General features: G+C 39.1%; 1 protein-coding gene across 1 annotated transcript in view; it reads left to right on the top strand.

The window, feature by feature from the left end:
• The window catches only part of XRCC5 (X-ray repair complementing defective repair in Chinese hamster cells 5 (double-strand-break rejoining)), a gene marked incomplete at both ends in the record, with an annotated part of 45,635 nt that extends 34,838 nt beyond the window's left edge, over positions 1-10,797 (top strand). The window contains 4 exons of the mRNA XM_009866386.1: positions 2,404-2,513; positions 2,875-2,971; positions 4,998-5,065; positions 10,726-10,797. Of these exons, the coding sequence (XP_009864688.1) occupies positions 2,404-2,513; positions 2,875-2,971; positions 4,998-5,065; positions 10,726-10,797 (347 nt within the window). The remainder of the gene's footprint in view (positions 1-2,403; positions 2,514-2,874; positions 2,972-4,997; positions 5,066-10,725) is intronic.
• Positions 10,798-17,302: the final 6,505 nt, after the last annotated feature.

Below are 17,302 nucleotides of genomic sequence, written 5' to 3'. Positions count from 1 at the left end.
GCAGATGGGAGGCATCAGGAAAGCACCAAAGTCCTCAGACCTGGAAGTGTAAAGGAACTGAGTCCACTTTGGAGAACTTCCAGCTACAATCTTTATCTGCTGTCTCTGGTGTTGTCTTTGGCCCCCTGAAGTAATTTAGTAGTCTAATCAGAGCACAGGAATTTTATCTGTTTTAAATTCATCAGTCATTAGTCGGTCGTTTAAGGGAAAATCCAAAGGATAGAGCCATCTTTAGCCAGTCTGTTTCAAGATGTTAGAAGAATCTGACTTAAAGTGTTGTTGCCATGTAACCTGTTTCCTGCATATATAGTGGTCTTTCAGTGGCTAGTAAAACATTGTAGGTTTTTTTTTTGGTTTCTTACAACAGATTTTCACAGTAAGTAGCAAGAAAAAGTCTTTTGTTCTGATGCCTGCCAGTGCAATCAAATGGAAAGGCATTTAAAAAAAATGCAAAAGAAGAAGTAAAATGTCTGATAATTTCAAACAGTATGCTGGAATCATTCTGACAATAAAGACTTTTAGTGCACCCTCGTAGTGCCTGGGGTTTTAATTTAACACATCAATGAAAAGGCAGCATTCAAAAAATCCCACCACCACCACCACTGAAAACACCAGCAGGACTCGCTTTTATTAGTGCAATTCATAAGAAATTAGAACATTTAATGAGAAAATCGTTAACCATGAAAAAAAGGGACTGACTTAACTTGAGGGGCTTAAGTAGTGAGACTTCGATTTAGTTTGTCAGCTACTGGTAAAATAGAGCGAGCCAGTCCCCTCTGGAGCAGTAGGCACTTGGCACGCTTCCCTGTGTGGTAGCTGCTGTTGGACGGAACTATTACCGACCTTTGGTTTTAGAGACTGGGTAGAGTCAGGAGCCAGTGGGGGAATATCAAGCATGTCTTTTTTTCACCCTTTGCAGAGATGCTGTGCTTTGTTTTCAGTTCAGTTAGGCATTTTACAGAACCTAAATATACCAGCTAGCACTGTATGGTTACAGTGAGCAGGGTGGAACACGGAATGTAACTGATGCCGGCTTCTCATTCTATTTACTTATCCTTGTCTCTTCCATTGCTCGGCAGGTGATTTACTGTGTTAAAGTTTTCATGGCTGACATCTGTCGACAACATCTGTGCCCGTAACATCTGAACATAGGAAAGGCCATAGGTCAGGCTAAAGGTTCTGCTAATCTGATAACTTGTCTTTAACAATGTAAAAGCAGGACAGGCAGATGCTCTGAGTTGTCCAGAATGCTTTTCTGCATTTTTTTCCTCAATGGCAACATCAGCTTTAATCTCCTTTGATAGAGTTTCTCTTCTAAGAATTCTAAGAATTTTTTCAACTTTTGGGGTTTTTTTTCTGTTTTTTTTTCCTCCCAAAAAGCTATTAAAACTTCTAGCATCCCACAGCAGCCCATGGTAAAGAGATTAACTGGTTTTCTTTGAAGAAGTACTTTTGTTGTTTTTCATTTGTTCTTAACCCAACTCTTTGCTCTTGTTTGAGTGAGACAGTGGACTATCACTCCCTATTCATCCTTTTCACAGAGTTGCTGAGTTTATAGATTGTGGTTGTATCCTCCTCAGACTTGCCTTTTCCCAAGCTGAGGTGTCTACCAGACAGTAAAATCGCATAGTTCTTCACCTGTAATTAAACATGAAGAAAATAAAGTCCTAAAGTCCAGTGAAATTTAGTTGGGCTTGCAGAGCTCTTGGTGACATTTTCACTTGTCACATTCACAGTGTTTTACAGTTACCTACCTTTGAGGAGCTCAACAGTGAGGATGAAACTGGTTGTTCCCCTTCTTGTTGGTGCAGGTCTCATTATTTGCCTCTGCCTCTCACTGCCAGGCATGCACAGCTTTTAATATGTGTCTCCATAGTCATGAACAGCGTTGTCCTGATGAAAAAAATCGTCAAACTACCTGTACAGAGACAAGACAAACTCTAATGTCAGTAACCCTGCAGTCACCCTACAGATGCTGTCTTAACGTTATTATATCTGCTTTGTAAATTTATTCTTTGATTGAAGTAATGCATGAATTTCGGAGGCTGGTTAGGGGATATGCTTGTGTTGTAGAATATAACCTCCCCGAACTTTAGGATCCCAAATGTTCTGGTTTTACTTCCTGTCAAATGAGCTAGACCAGTGCTTGTCTTTCTTGGCTTTCGGGGAAAAATTTTAGCCTTGACCATGCTTGGGTTTCTTTCCAGTGAATCTAGCTTTTCCAGAGAGGCCGAAGTAATTGTCAGTAGCTTAGAACAATTATCAGACTGAGTAGCTCGAGGTGGTATGGGCACGATTAATGCTTTAGACACCTGTGGAATAGAAAAAGAGAGATGGAAAGGAAAACTATTTTTTTGCCTTGAAAGTGTATATTCTATGATTTTATTTCTCCTTGTCTTTCAGTGAGTCAGCAGCTGATAAACCGCATTGATCAGTTCCTGGAAAATAAAGGTTCACAATACTACATGAAAGGGATCAATTGTATACGAGTTTTCAGAGAGGAGGCCATGAAGGTAATGTTAATATGTGTAAACTTTTACCTCTTTAAAATTAAGACATGATGGGTTTATTTGCTGTGTTAGAAACTTGGTAATTTATTGCTACAGCAAAAAGAATTGATTCATAGATTAAAATCTGTTATGCGATTCCTCCTTCAGTAAAGCTCGTTACAAGAAAGTGCTTCTGGTTTGTTTTCTGAAAGGTAGTTTTTATGATTCACTTTACCTTAAAACTCTTAATTTGAGTAGAGAGAAACCCCAAAATCTGTAGTGACTTTTGTGTTCACCATGTTAGATGACTTCATGAAGAATTAAGTGCGCAGCGCTCTTTGATATTTTTAATATTTCTTGTTTATCATTGTTGTTATTTTTCCAGCTGTCCAGGGTGCAGAGCTTTAATGATTTTCTGCAGGACCTGAAATCCAAGGTGGAAGATAAAGCCTTAGCTGATTTCTGGGACATTATGATACAAGGTAGGATGGCGTTTAAAAAACAAGCCAAAACCTTCTAGTTGTATTATCCATTATCTAAGAAAAAACTTTGTTAGCAATGGAACACTTAAACTAACCCCAGAGCAGCATTTTGGTACAGTTCATTCCTGCGGTCTGTGTAAATAAATAAATAAATAAATAAATAGATCATTCTCATCACAGCTTCCTTTTTTGCACTAATAGTTTCATATCAGCAATACTCATAATGCCTTGCCAAGTCTTGCTGAAATGGTAAATTAATTGTGAGAGAGACAAATTAAATGTTACAGGGTAAGGAGAAGATGATATGATTTCAGCTGAATTTCAAAATAAATGGGAAAAAACTCATGCAGCAGAGATATAAAAAGATTAATCCAAATTAAACTTCAGGAAAGGCATAGATAGCATCGAAATATGTCACTGATCATTTTGTATTTAAGTAACCTGAAGGACAGAATATGTGGTAATGTGACACCTACCTGTGATTAAACTGAGAGATACAAGTCAGTGCAATTCCGAAAGACATTCGGAGACTACGCAAGTGATAAATAAAGGCACTTTTTCAGAAATACAAAACTAGACTAAAAAAAATCTTTTACGTCATGCTCTTGTTTTTAATTGGAACCAGTGCTAAGAAAATCTGCTAAATGCCCAGCTGTATCTCTTAAGAGTGCATCATCTTGAAGATCTCTTCCAACTCAAGCTGTTCTGTGATTCTCTGATACGCTTTTGTAAAGCACCTTTCAAAGTGAGGAACTCCAAACCCTCTGTAATGTCTGCTTAGTCCAGCTTTTACAAAATACAAGATAGGACTTTGCTTAGTAACCCAAAACAAAAGCCCAAGTCAACACTGAAAGATTACTATATTCTGTAGTATCGTAGGGGATCTTTTCTGAAGAAGTTTTGAAAAAGAACCTCACGAATTCTAAAAATAGGAAACACGAGTCTTCAAAAGCCGTGTTAGAATAATTTTTAGTTGATACAAATCAGAGTTTTTGACAAACTGGAGTATATTTTTTAGAAACAAAAAATTACAAATGAAAAGAGAGATGATACTTTCCTACAGAATAGATTATCTTCTTGTGAGAAGATGATAAAATCATGGTACTTTATACATAGTCTAGCTGTTCTCCCTAGGTAGCTGAAATTGCTTCTTATTTGCTGCTGCCAAAACCAGAAGTCCTGTTTTTCCTGATTCTTGCCACATGACCCATCCCCTCTTTTCTACCAAATGTGGCATGCACTGGGCCTTGTCGTGAGTGAATGCCATCACCAGAGGAATCCTCTGTGATGTGAGGTGGTGGCTGAGGAGCAGGGCACATGATCAGTTCTGACAAGTTCACTTGTCTCATGACACCCTGCTGGGGAGTTCTGTGAGCACGGTAAGGTGGCAGCGCGCTGGTGCTGCTGCTGCTGGAGCCTTCGTGAATCTCCTGTTCTTTGTTCTCACACTCGAAGCTTCTTTATTCAGGCACAAGTGGTGAGCTAGACTGGGAAAACTGTTGGGGTAAAAAGTAATTGAAATTTTTATTTTTTTTTCTGGGAGTCAGTGCACAGGGGGGTGGTGCTGGCACAACCAAGGAGCGAAGTGGGGACAGGACCAGCGCTGGGGTAGCAAACTGTAGGTAATCACAGCCTAAGTGTTTGTACGTTAGGAGTTAATTTTTCTAAGGACCTAAGAGCATGCTGTGAATGACTACAAGTGTAATTTCTGATAAATTTTCAGCATTTCATCTGTGATCTATGATTTCAGTGTCTCATTAGTTTGATTGTCATAATATTAGCAGTTTCCTAAATGGATACTTCCACAGGCTTCTGAATATGCTCATTAATTTATTTTTATATCATAGTTTATATCATAGTTGACTCATTTATGCAAGTCACATTTTCCTTTGAGCAATGTTTTTTATTTTTGCTGGTGATGATGACACATTCAAAAGTTGGAATTTGGAAGACTTTTTTCGTTTCTAACATTAAGTGCACTTTTGGGAAACCTAACGATATTTTTCTATCTTTTTATTTTTTTTAGACAGAATTTCTTTGATCACTAAAGATGAAGCAGAGGAAAGTTCAGTGACGAGTGAAGAGGCTGAAAAGGTATCGTGTTTTTAATGAGCATCTATTTGTATAAAGCCCCTGCTATGGAGCAGAAGATTCTTTCTTACATGGATAAATGTTTAGGTGAACAAAATAGGATCCATATGAAGGAAGAAGAGTTTCCTTTTGCCACACAATTGAAATTGCCTCAGTTCGAAGCAAAAATAATACCCTAGCACATACCACAGCATTTTGCTTTGGTCTTTAGAAAGTGGTATGTATTGATGTTGTTATCTGAAAATATCCTCTGCAAAGACTAGGAGTTTCAGGAACTCACTGCGGTGGAACACCAGTTGTGGATTTATATACGCAGGATCACTATTTGAACGTCACAGAAAGAACTGTGATCTCTGTGTTAGCAAACAAGTTCAAATATCAGGATACTTTTTCTATCTTGTCTAAAGGCATTGTGAGCTCTAACCATATAAAGTTGTAATAGCTAGTTTTCACTGTATATGCAATGATATTGGTATTTTCCACTTTATACAGATGTTGTGGATTGAAGGACATCATAGATGATGCTGGTATTATGCCAGTGATAGTATTAGGTCCCTTTGGAAACGAGTTTTGGGATGTATTTGCAGGTATTATTTCTACAGAAATATAACACTTCAGTAACTGCAGTGATGAATGAAGAATGTCACAGTTACATAGGAGTGAATTCTAACAGGCAGAATGGTGCCTTCTGTTTGAAAAAAAGCAGAATTCAGAGTTGCTGCCAAAACTTGTATTTGTATGGAGAGAGTAAGATGGACGTTCTTGTATCAGGCTGCTAACCATAACTTTAAATAGTTCAGAAGAAAGTCCTTATGTTACAGACCCCTGAAGGTGAACCTGTGGCTAAAATCAGTAATTACTTTGCAGAGATGCAGCTTTTCTAAAAGATGCCACGTTGATTTCTGCAGCTTCCATGCTTTACATTGTTAATAATCAGAAAGGAGTAGATTCTCCATGAGTGAATTGATGAGTGAGTAAAAGGTTGGTTTTTAGAAACTGTTTTTTTCATCTGTAACAATTTGCCTTAAGGTGAAGAAGGCACAGAAATGCCATGAAAATGAAAAGCTAATAAACTAAGAGTCCAGAAACCTAAGCACATGTGCAGAGTACAAATGACAGAATAGGATGTTTTTTCTAGATATGAAGGACCTGCAGGCTGTTTCTCATCATATATATAGAGCAACTTTTTCCTAGTGATGATTTTTAAAAGTATTAGGTTTTGTCACATATTTCAAATGCTGTAAGTTTACTTGGAAACTTCCTAAGACAATATTATCTTGAGAACTTCACTTGCTAGTCTGAAACTACCGTTGATGCTGAAAATGTGCTAATGCTGTGTGAAATAGCCACCATTCCTTAAGGAAATCTCCACTAGCCATGAAGACCTTACAGAATACTCCTAACTGTGAGCTTGTGGTGGCTGAAACAGACTGTGCCTGCAGAGCAGTGCAGCACTACAGGACTAAGGACTAGGTTTAGAGCCAGGCTGAGGTGGAGCAAAAAAGTATTTGTAGACTGACCTCAAAATTACTATTTAATGTCAGCCAGGTGTTGCAATACAGGAAATTCTTTTGTAATTGATTGAAGGTCCTACAACAGCCGTAACTTCCCTTTAAAATAGGGGAATAAGAGAGATCACATGAAAGCAGCTCTGCAGGAGTTCCCTAGCATCACAGTTACTTTAACTTTCAGAATAAACAGGTTGAATCCCTTTGCTAAGTTAGGCAGTTGGCGATCCCATGGACTCACTAGGTAACCATGTCCCCACACACTCTCCAGATCCAAAACCAGAACCCTGATTTGCCATCAACTGTTCAGCGTTAATGTGACTTTTTACTTAAGAAGCTGGAATACTGTACATTCTTGGAGTAAGATCTGCAGGGGTAGAAAATTTTATTTTGAGGGGTTGATCTAAAATCTAATCCTCCTTGGTTCAGTTAAACTCTGCCACAGGTTTCTTGTGTGACGCCAAGCCAGCATTTTCCCAGTAGATTGCAAAAATGGCTCATTTGTTGTCTATACTGAAGGTGATACCCTTCACTAAAGAGCTATACTGGATCTTTTTAAAATATCACACAGAAGAGTAAGGTGCAATTTTTCTTCACCTCTAATGCATCATGTGCAAGCTTATAGGGCAAGGGATGGGCTGCCAGCGTGATCCTGTGTGATCCAAAAGCTGCTTCTCTGATGTGCCAATTGCTAGGTGACAGCAGTTTGAAGGCTGTTTTGGAGGTAAGATTTCAGGTTGCTGTTTGAAGCAGAAAGGAAGACTTGCAAGGCTGCTTATTAGAGAGGTAACACATAAAAATTCTCTTTCTCTTTTTGGCTGAGTTATGTTATCCATGCGTATTTTTCTATCCCTGAGAAAAATGACTAAGTAGGTTGGTTTTTTTTTCCTATAATAGTGGAAATATTCTTTTTAAAGTATGAGGATGATAGGTTAAAAGAGCAAGAATTTCAAGTGCCTTTTCTGGTTGCTTTGGGGAAGATAATGAATTTCAGCACAACTATTATATGTAATTTAGTTTTCCATAAATGTAAAGCAGACTTTAGGAAAAACACCTTTGGATGTTCAATGTTGTTTGGAAACTTCAGGATTCAATTTATTGCAAATCTTCAAATATTTCTTTAGCTTTTAGCTTTTCCTGATTTAGTGCGGGGAAGCTAATTTTGAAAACTTTGAAAAATGTATTATTACTTTCAGAAATACCATTTGACTCTTAATTAAGCTGTGTTAAATGAAATTTGATCTGGCACAAAAAGCCTTTCAGAGCTGACACTGTCGTTAGCTTTTAGTTTCATAGCTGTATATTACTACTAGACTGAAAACTTTTCCAGACATACACAGACATAGAGCACCTTGAAATTCTAATTCCTTCTGGCCCTGTAACCTTTTTTTTTCAGCTATAAAATCTGTATGATAAGATGATCCTTGATATGAAAAGTTATAGCAAAGTTGTTTCTGAATGACAGAATCACACATAATGGTAGGAGTTGGAAGGGACCTCTGAAGATCATCTGGTCCAAGCCTGCTGCCAGAGCAGGATCACGTGCGGTAGGTCACTCAGGAGCACATCCAGGCCAGTTTTGAATGTCTCCAGAGATGTCTCCACAACCTCTCTGGGCAGCCTGTGCCAGTGCTCTGTTGTCCTCGCAGTAAAGAAGTATTTCCTTATGTTTAGACTGAACCTTCTGCTTTCCAATTTGTGACCATTGTCCTTTGTCCTGTCAGTGGACGCCACTGAAAAGAGTCTGGCCTAACCCTCCTGACACTGGCCCTGTGTATAACCATTGATGAGAGCCCCCCTCAGCCTTCTCCTCTCCAGGCTAAACAGATCCAGCTCTCTCAGCCTTTTCCTCATGTGGCAGATGCTCCAGCCCCCATATCATCTTGGTGGCCCTGCACTGGACTCTCTCCAGTAGTTTCTTGTCCTTCTTGAACTGAGGAGCCCAGAACTGGACACAGTACTCCAGATGAGGCCTCACCAGCGTGGAGAAGAGGGAGAGGATGACTGCCTTCAACCTGCTGGCCACGCTCATCTTAATGCATCCCAGGAAGCCATTGGCCTTCTTGGCCACGAGGGCACATTGCTGGCTCATGGCCATCCTGCTGCCCACCAGGACTCCCCGGTCCTTTTCCCCTACGCTGCTCTCCCACAGGTGATCCTCCAACCTGTACTGATAACATGGGTTTCTCCTTCCCCAGATGCAGCACTCTGCACTTGCCAGTGTTGAATTTCGTTAGGTTTCTCTGGGCCCAGCTCTCCAGCCTGTCCAGGTCACTCTGGATGGCAGCACAGCCTTCTGGTGTGGCTGCCGCTCCTCCCAGTTTCACATCAACAGCAAATGTGCCCCTTAGGTTGGGTGATTGATGAGTGGATTGAATAGGGCTGGAACTCTGTTGAACTCGGCACGTTAAAACATGAACTCGACTTGTTAAAACGCAAGTGTTGTCTGTGTAGTAAGCCTTCTGCATTCCTCTTAGATGTTGCTGTTCAGGATGTAGGAGAGGTCTGACCTTTTGGGTAGCAAGACAACTGGGCAGAGGTTGTCTACATCCTCCGTCTTTGGTGTTAACCAAAAGCATTGTGTTTGGCTTTTCATCCTAGTGGATATGATATCTGATCCTTTCCCACAAATGGGATGCAGCAGGTAACTTCTCAGTGTTTTACCCCTTGTCTGAAGTTGTCACTATTGCTCTAGAGGAGGATCAGAACATTTTCTTTATGTAAAGTAATGCATAAGCTTTTTACAGGACAAGTATATGGTCTCAGAGGTTGGTGGTGCCCTGACAGGGATGCCGTGGGCTTTTATGCAGTCTCCATGGCTGTTACAGTTGTAGCCCTTAGGTAAGCAGTAGCTTGCTTTCAGGAGCCACCTGTTTGCACAAGAGTTCCATAAACTATGCAGATATTTCCTGCCTGTTTAACGTTGTTAGTTTCTAACTAGCTGTTCTCTTTCATGATCTAGAGTTACAGCGGAGTTGTTTCTGAATTAGGGATGATGGAACTGGAAGTCATGGAATGTAGCTTTTCTTCTTCCTCAGCTTATGCAGCCCTGTTTTTACCTGGGGCAGTGTTATTCCTGGCTCTGTATACTTGCTCTAATGTGTTTTAAGAAGAAAAAGAAAATTTATGGTTTTATAGTAGGGTATTGGTAAAGAGACTGTAAGTAAAACTTGTAGACAACTGGATACTTTTAAAGTAATAGTCAAGTATCTGTAGTTTTTTCTTCTACCATTCTAGTTAAATTTTTTTTTCACTATGTTAAACTAAGAGAAAAATAGTTCAGAGGTGGTTGTACTCCAGTTATTGTCTCTATGCTTCATTTCAATTCTTACAGTATCTGAGCAACTTAACCTTTAGCTTTCGTGCATAGATGCCGTGCTTTAAGTGAAGGGCATATGGTGAGTTCTATCAGCAGCTATGGCAATAGAATTTTACATAATGAATTTTCTATTTTTAAGGACTGGCATTCAAACCAGCTTGAGCGTTTGAGGGGTTTTTTAAAATTCATGTCTTTGTTCATTTGTTTAATGTTAATAGAATTAAATGGGAAACTTCCAAAGTGGCAGGATGGTTGCTATTGTTTAGCGTTTTGTAGCTGCACACAATATTACTTGAAAAATTACCTTTCTTAAGAATGTAAATGTGGCCATACTGTGATTGACAACATTTTCAACCAGCCCAGAACCTCAGGTTTGACGTCAGACAGTAACAGGTGGGTAGGGAGAATTGAACAGCCCCAGGCTCCAGCCACTGATGTCTCAAGTACTTCCTGTGCTTGAGGTTGTTTCTGTTGAGGTTACTTCATAGAATTTTCTTCTATGACCTTTCCCTGTCTCCCTGTGGGGCTAAGGGCTAATATTTGCAGCATCCGTATTGCAGGGTGGTCTACAGCTTAACCATATGTTTTCTGAAGAACCATATCTTTTTGTCTGATTTTCAACACACTTCACTGTAAAATTCTTTAAAAGCAAGTCTTACAAAGTTTTCTGTAGGTTAAGATGGTTTTGGAAGATGTAAACCAGAACAAACTTCCTTCATAATTTTGAATTACAGGTGAATTTGTTCTGATATACAAAGGAGATGTTCTGTTAATTTGACATTAAGGATCTGAGTTTTGTCAGTATCATATATATATATATATATTTGTATTTTCAGTTCTTGGTTCCGAAAGAAAACAAAAATGAAACTCTGTCTCCCACAGATGAAGGTGGTGATGTTGATGATTTGGTGAGTACCATGAAGTCAGAGCATGACTTTAGAATTAAACTGCAACTAAAAGGTGCAGTGAGGGAGAACACAAGTGTTTCTTAAAGCAGTAGATTAGAGTGCATGGCTTAGAAAACACCAAAGGAATTGAGTCAGAAAAGAGCCATGTGGAATTACTTATTTGCTATTGTAAACATAACCAGGTGTGTTATTTCATGATGGCAAATACTGTGTTATGTAGTAACGCAGGTGTTTACATAGTTTAAATGTGTCCTCTAGTGTGTTTCAAAAGAGCCAGTGAGGCTGCTCGTTTTATAGCAGATTGTTATAATTTACTGTAATAGCATTTAACAAAGCTTGTAGATCTGGAACAGCTAGTTATGTAAGTTGAAAACTGAAAATCATTTTGAAAAAGATGTTTTAATCTTCTCAGTTAACCTTCTCTATGTGGAGTTTCTGCAATTCAAGGCTTGATTTAAAGAGGTTTTTAATAAATATTTTAGCTATTTTTTGCAGGCTGAGTCATTACAAACGTGTTTCCAAGGCTTAAGTTAATGGTGTACACAGTTTTAAGGAAGCTTGAATAGCAGGCAGATTTCTGCTTTTGAACTGTACTTTTAAAAATCTATAAATTGCACATACAGTTATGTGAGGATGAGATTTTGTGTTTGTTTTTCTACTTTATAGTACCTTAGTATTGAGTTCTGTGCAGTCTGTTTATGTTACACAATAAGGATTTCCAAATTTGCTTTGTTTTGTACACAGATAAGTAACTTGAATTCCATGCTGCTTCTTCCAAATCTGTTTCTTCTATTTGCAGCTGGACATGATGTGACTGAGCGATACGTGATGACTGTACAGGCAAAGTTTTGGAAGGAATCTCCCCATGAGATGAACACAAATCAGGGCGCTAATGAGAAGACAGCATATCCGTCTTGATTTTCTCAAATGAGAGCAGAAGTCCCAGAGACATTTCCAGTTGGTGTAAATGTCTTTTGTCTTTTCAAAACTGGAACAGAAGATTGAAATAATCGGAAGTATTTGTGAAGTAATAATAGCTTTAAGGCATCTCTACCTTTTTTTTTTTATTAGCACACTGAATCTAGCTTATCCTTGGTATTGCTTTCAGCTAAACACTGCTAAATTTAATGAGAATCTGCCTGAAATTCTTGCTACATTCCCTGAGAAGGAAGACAAATGTCACAGTGAGGTTACCAGGCAATGCTGAATCTTCAGTGGAGGTAACTTCATAGCATTATTGTTAGAGAAGGGAAAAAGTCTCCTATTTTCATGCTCTATTTAAAAAAAAAAAAGAGGAAAAAAACCACAAAGGATTATGGGAAAAAATCTGGGCCAGCGAATCACAAAGTAGTCTGAAATACACAACAGAATCTAAATTACACAACAAAGCCAAGTGTGCTGATGTTGCCACACTGTACCTAAATCAGTAATTATGGTCATCTCTACTGCAGGTTCTCTATCCTGTCAGCTCAGCAGCAGCTCCAACAGTCTCTGTCCCTTTCTGTGTTTCATATGATGGGATTTCTGATTTATTTTTTTTAGACTTTTAACTAGTACAATTACTGTAGATACTCCTGGTGCTAAAAGTATGTATCATATGCTGCAGGTAACTGCGAACTCAGAGCAGAAGAATCCATGAAGTCTGTACACTGATACCTGTGATAGGCAATTGATAATAGTTCACATTGGTAACCAAACTGGAGTACTGTCTACACAGAGCAATCCCAACTAGTCAAATACGGCTTAGAAAGAGATACTCAGGCTTTATTACAGATCTGGTGAAACACTAATGACACCTTCACAGCTGCTTGTTTGTTACAACCGGATTCATTCTTTTAAAAATTGTTCTTTCATTATCACAAATGTACTGTGCAAAATGGTATTAAGATCATAAAAAAAGAAAAAAATCATGAGCTGTAGTTAAAACATATTTTGGAATATCTGAACAACAGCTCCTATGTGGGAAACAGCAATTGCTTTCTGCTCCTGCCTCCCTACGCAGCAACCTTCTCCCTCCTCGTTCACATCGTGTTCTGACTGAGTTCATGCAGACTTTGAAAGGGTTTCTCAAATGCAGGTAGCAGCGTGTAAATCATCTTTCCAGACCTTGCCATTTGTGTCGCCAGAAGATATTTTTCTGAACTGTAAATAACAACTATTCGGTAAACCCATTGTTTTGGGTGTTTCTTAAGGCCAATTTATAGAGTAAAATACTGGCTGGGGTTTTTTGGGGGGGAGAGGGGTTACATTTTATTAATTTGTTTGATTAATAAAATATTTTAAAATTTGTTTTTGACTTCTTCTGAACCATGTCTGCTAAAATCAGATGATTACCTATGCAGCACCTAAGAGAGACTACCAAAAGCCCATCTTCTGGGCATACAGTGTAAACACTGGATATCAAAATCAAAATAACTATAGAAGCAGAGTGTAATTACTTATTCTATTCTTTACAAACTTAAACTTCGGAGCAGTCCAATAAAATAATTGTTACCATTTTCCTGAGATGATGAGAAGTTTTGGTCAGGATTAGACGAGATCTAGAATAACCACATGTTTGGAGAGCAGTAATTTCTGTCAAGCAGTAATACTCCATGAACTCAATATTTATTTCATAGATGTTCTTGTTACCTGCACAGCACCGGTAGGCTCAGTATGATAATTGACTTGCTAGTACTGAAGAGGAGTGTCGGAATTTGACTTATAACGAGTGGAATCAAATTCTTTGAAGGCAAGCAAAGTGTCTTTCATTTTGCCCAACCTTCTGGATATCAGTCATCAAAAGCTTGTTATTTGTCTTACTGAGAGTCTATCGGATAGCAGCCCGATTTTATGCTTGTTCTTTGACAAAGGGCCAACTTTCAGGTTCTTATTAAATGACTGGAAGAGATCTTTCACTTAATCTAAGCTCCCATTTTCAGTTACAAATTATCACCTAGTTACTAATTACACTGAGGGCACTTGTTCTGTATTGCAATACAGGCCAGTCATCAGAAGCAATCGAGCAGTTAGTTGTCCACTTCAAAATCAATCGTGCAGGAAATGCCATGCAAATTTGTTTTCTTTCAAGCAGCAGGACATCCCTTGTCCTCTGCTTCATAGCCAGAGAAATTACCAAACTGTCTGAAAAAAGAAAAGGTAATGGCAGTGATTTTGTTTATGGTACTGATTTGTTTTATTTTTCCCCTTGGAAGGAATATCTCTCTGGAAAGCTCTTTGGGTGCTAATAATGTGGGACAGTAACCCTGATTACCCTTGTTTGCTGAGAGATCAAAGTGTGTGGTTGTTGTGTGTCTCTCTACAGCTCTGATATGTCTTTAACTCATTGAACAGTATCAGCTGGCTTTGATGGGGGGGCAGTGATTTCCACGTTATGTTTTAGAAGTTTTTTATGAAAGTCAATTCTGAAAAGAGATGAAAGGAATGAAGAGTTCAGCCTTTTTTCCCCCTCTTTGGCTAGCCCGGCAGCTGAGAGTACCAGCCAGCAGGTTAATCATCATGTCACATCAGCAATATCATGTGTTGCCTGCTCTGCGAGTCCTCTTCCTTCCTCTCTTCCCCAATTAGAAGAGGCACATGGACTAGAAAAAACACCTTGCAGTGTGGCTTTGAGAGTGTTAAGTATCCAGAGGTATTATACCAGAAAACATAATTAATATGGGAGGGAGCTGGGGTCATAGCACGAAACTGTCATTACTCTACAGAAAGCACAAAGTGCTGGTTTTGGGAGCCATGGAGAACAATGAGCCTCTTCAGTAGCAACGTACCAAGAATCAGTAAGTAACCAGCTTGTATGAGTTCTGCTAATGAAGCTGCTTGCTCTGTCACTTAGTGGGGTCTGCTGACTCTGTAACGCAGCTCTCAAGTCTTGTCTCGGGCATTTTTGTATTCAGAAACTCAGTTTATGCTCTTGGACAGTTGTGAAAATAACACAGAAATAGTGGAAAATAACTTAAACATTACTTAGTTGAAGACTTGTGATGTGTGTGACACTAGATTGGCTTGAAATGAATTGTCAGGCCAGCACTATGGTGTCAATGCGTTTGGAGAGTTCTGGAAGTAAGGCTCCATCTCTGTCCTGCTAATGTGGCATAAAATTATAATACATACCGTCAAAACACTTCTAATGCAAGGAGTTCTATTCTGCCACTTTGCAGTTTCTTACTTGCCATGGTAGATCTTCTTGCTGACTTTCCTGATACTTTCAGTTTGGCAGAATTGTCTTTTTGGTGTTGGGGCAGGGACTTTGGAATTAGAAAATGAGGAAGGAAGTTCATAGTCATCTGTGGAAGACTGGAGAAATTATTTAGGCTGCAAATTCTGCAGACAGGGCCCATCTTCATATTCTGCATTTGCACATTGCTTAGCACAGCAGATCCTGCTCTTAGAATAAGGTTGCTGGCCACTACCACAAGCTGAATGATACAAGGTAAGGAAGGAGTTCCCTTGAGATCTCAGTTGGGTTAGGGGTAAACTGGGAAAAGGAAGAGTTCTGGCTTGTGTTTTGTTAAGCTGGCAAATATATTGGTAGATATTCCTGTATCTATAAGCAAGAGAGTTGTTTTGGTTTTGTTCTAACCCACAATGAAATAAGCAGTTAACTTTAACTGTTGGTTTGTGACAGCGGAAAACTCGTTTCCATCAGATTTTCAGCTTTGCTTCCTTTTCGATTCTTCTCTTGGTACTAGTACAGCGTTAGACACGTAGTGGAGCGGAGTCTGTGACAGCATTAAAAAGAATAAGTATGGGATGCTTTCTGATACTTATTGGAAGGTTTCCTTATCCCTCTTTTGAGATTCAGGTTACAAAGAATATTAAATAAATGAAATACTCCCAGCACTAGCAGAGGGCTGGATGCCCACTCAGGCCCGTGCTTCTAAATTCTTTGAAGATCTACTGCATAGAAAAGAACAGCTTCCTTTGTAAGCCCCACCACTGGAAAGGTAGTAGTAAATGACGACAGCATTGACTTCTCCAAGAGTTTACTTGTCTTTCCAGGTGGTGGAGTTTATATATGTAGCGTTTCTGTGCACTGTTTTGAAGGCAGCTTTGGGAGAAGCTCTACGCACCAGTTTGGACTCTTCTTCTCTTGTAATTACTGAACATGAAATTTTTAGAGGAATAGATTGCCACATACTAAAAAATACAGGAAAGCAGAATTGTGAATTTTCCTTTTGTAATACTGTCATAATTTGATATGAAGAACTGAAATAGAGATATTTAAAAAGTCAAGGCTATGACTTTTAACTTGTCTTACCTTTCCCAAAGTATGAAAAGCCGTACCGAACTCTGCATAACAATTTGGCATAGAGGCAGAGATACTCTTTGCTATACATGGAAAATACTTGGAAAACATTTGAGTTCAGCTTAGCTTAGCTTAAGGTTTGACCATATTTTCCCATGCAGAAAGTTTTGATAAGTGGAAGGATTAGTATTTCCCTCTACCTGCCCTCCCCTCACCCACGCCCCCCTTTTACTATTTTGGGGGATAGTATTTTCACTTATGAAAATAAAAGAAGTAAGCAAGAAGTAGAAAACCCTTCCTCTGGTTTTCACTGACCAGACCTAATTTTAGTGCATCTGTGAGCTGAGAGTGCCTTAAAATGGACCCTTCACTCATCTGACTTTCTCCCTGTGCATACCTACTGTACTTAAGTTAAGTTGGAGAGAAACTAATCTGCTGCTTCTTCCTGGTGACTTTGTGAAGCCACCATAACTAAGACACAGTAAAATGACTCCTGTTCCTTCCGCTGCCTCACTAGTACAATTCTCAGCTATTGACCATCAAAAGAACCTTTGTTACCAGCAGCCTAAAGTACCCACAGTGCTTTTAGCCATTACCAAATCATTAATTATTTCACAGCATTAAAAAGTGCTTAAATTTGGTCATACACCAGTGTACTAATTCTTAGGACCCCTCTGTATGCACCAGGTCAGCTGCGTGGACTCCTGTGAGGTTTGGGAAGTCTCCGCATTGATAGGTTGACTGTGGAAATGTGTTTAATGCTGCTTTCAGTGTATCAAACTACAAGATTATATTTCATCCTTATTTTTACTGAGTTGCAACCCTGTCTCATCCTTTCTTCCTATTTTGATGTACAATAGTAGGCAATAATAACTGTCATTTCCTTTTCCTCCAGAACGAAGTAAAACTTGCAGCTTTCAAGATATTAACAGAAAACAAATACCTCCAGTGCAGGATATATAACTAGAAACATTTTCTATATGCTGTCTGAGACAATGCATAAAGGGAGAAAAAGCCCCTGAGGAGACCAACTGTGGTGCAGTATTTTTGCCTGAAGCATGTGGATCAGACATAATGCTAGGTAAAGTAAGGTGAAATAGCTGTACTACCTGACTGTTGAGTGTTTTATGTGGCTGGGATAGATGAGAATTCCTTCTCCAGCCTGCTAATGCAAGTAGTCAGATGGCAAATACTCTCTGCACACAGAGTGAGCTGTGTCCACAATGTGAAGAAATGATATATAACCCTCTGTACTGTGTT

This window comes from Apaloderma vittatum, unplaced genomic scaffold, assembly GCF_000703405.1.
Source record: "Apaloderma vittatum isolate BGI_N311 unplaced genomic scaffold, ASM70340v1 scaffold6290, whole genome shotgun sequence".
Classification (NCBI taxonomy): domain Eukaryota; kingdom Metazoa; phylum Chordata; class Aves; order Trogoniformes; family Trogonidae; genus Apaloderma; species Apaloderma vittatum.
The sequence above is the reverse complement of the archived record's forward strand: the minus strand, read 5'-3'. Positions and strand labels throughout refer to the sequence as shown.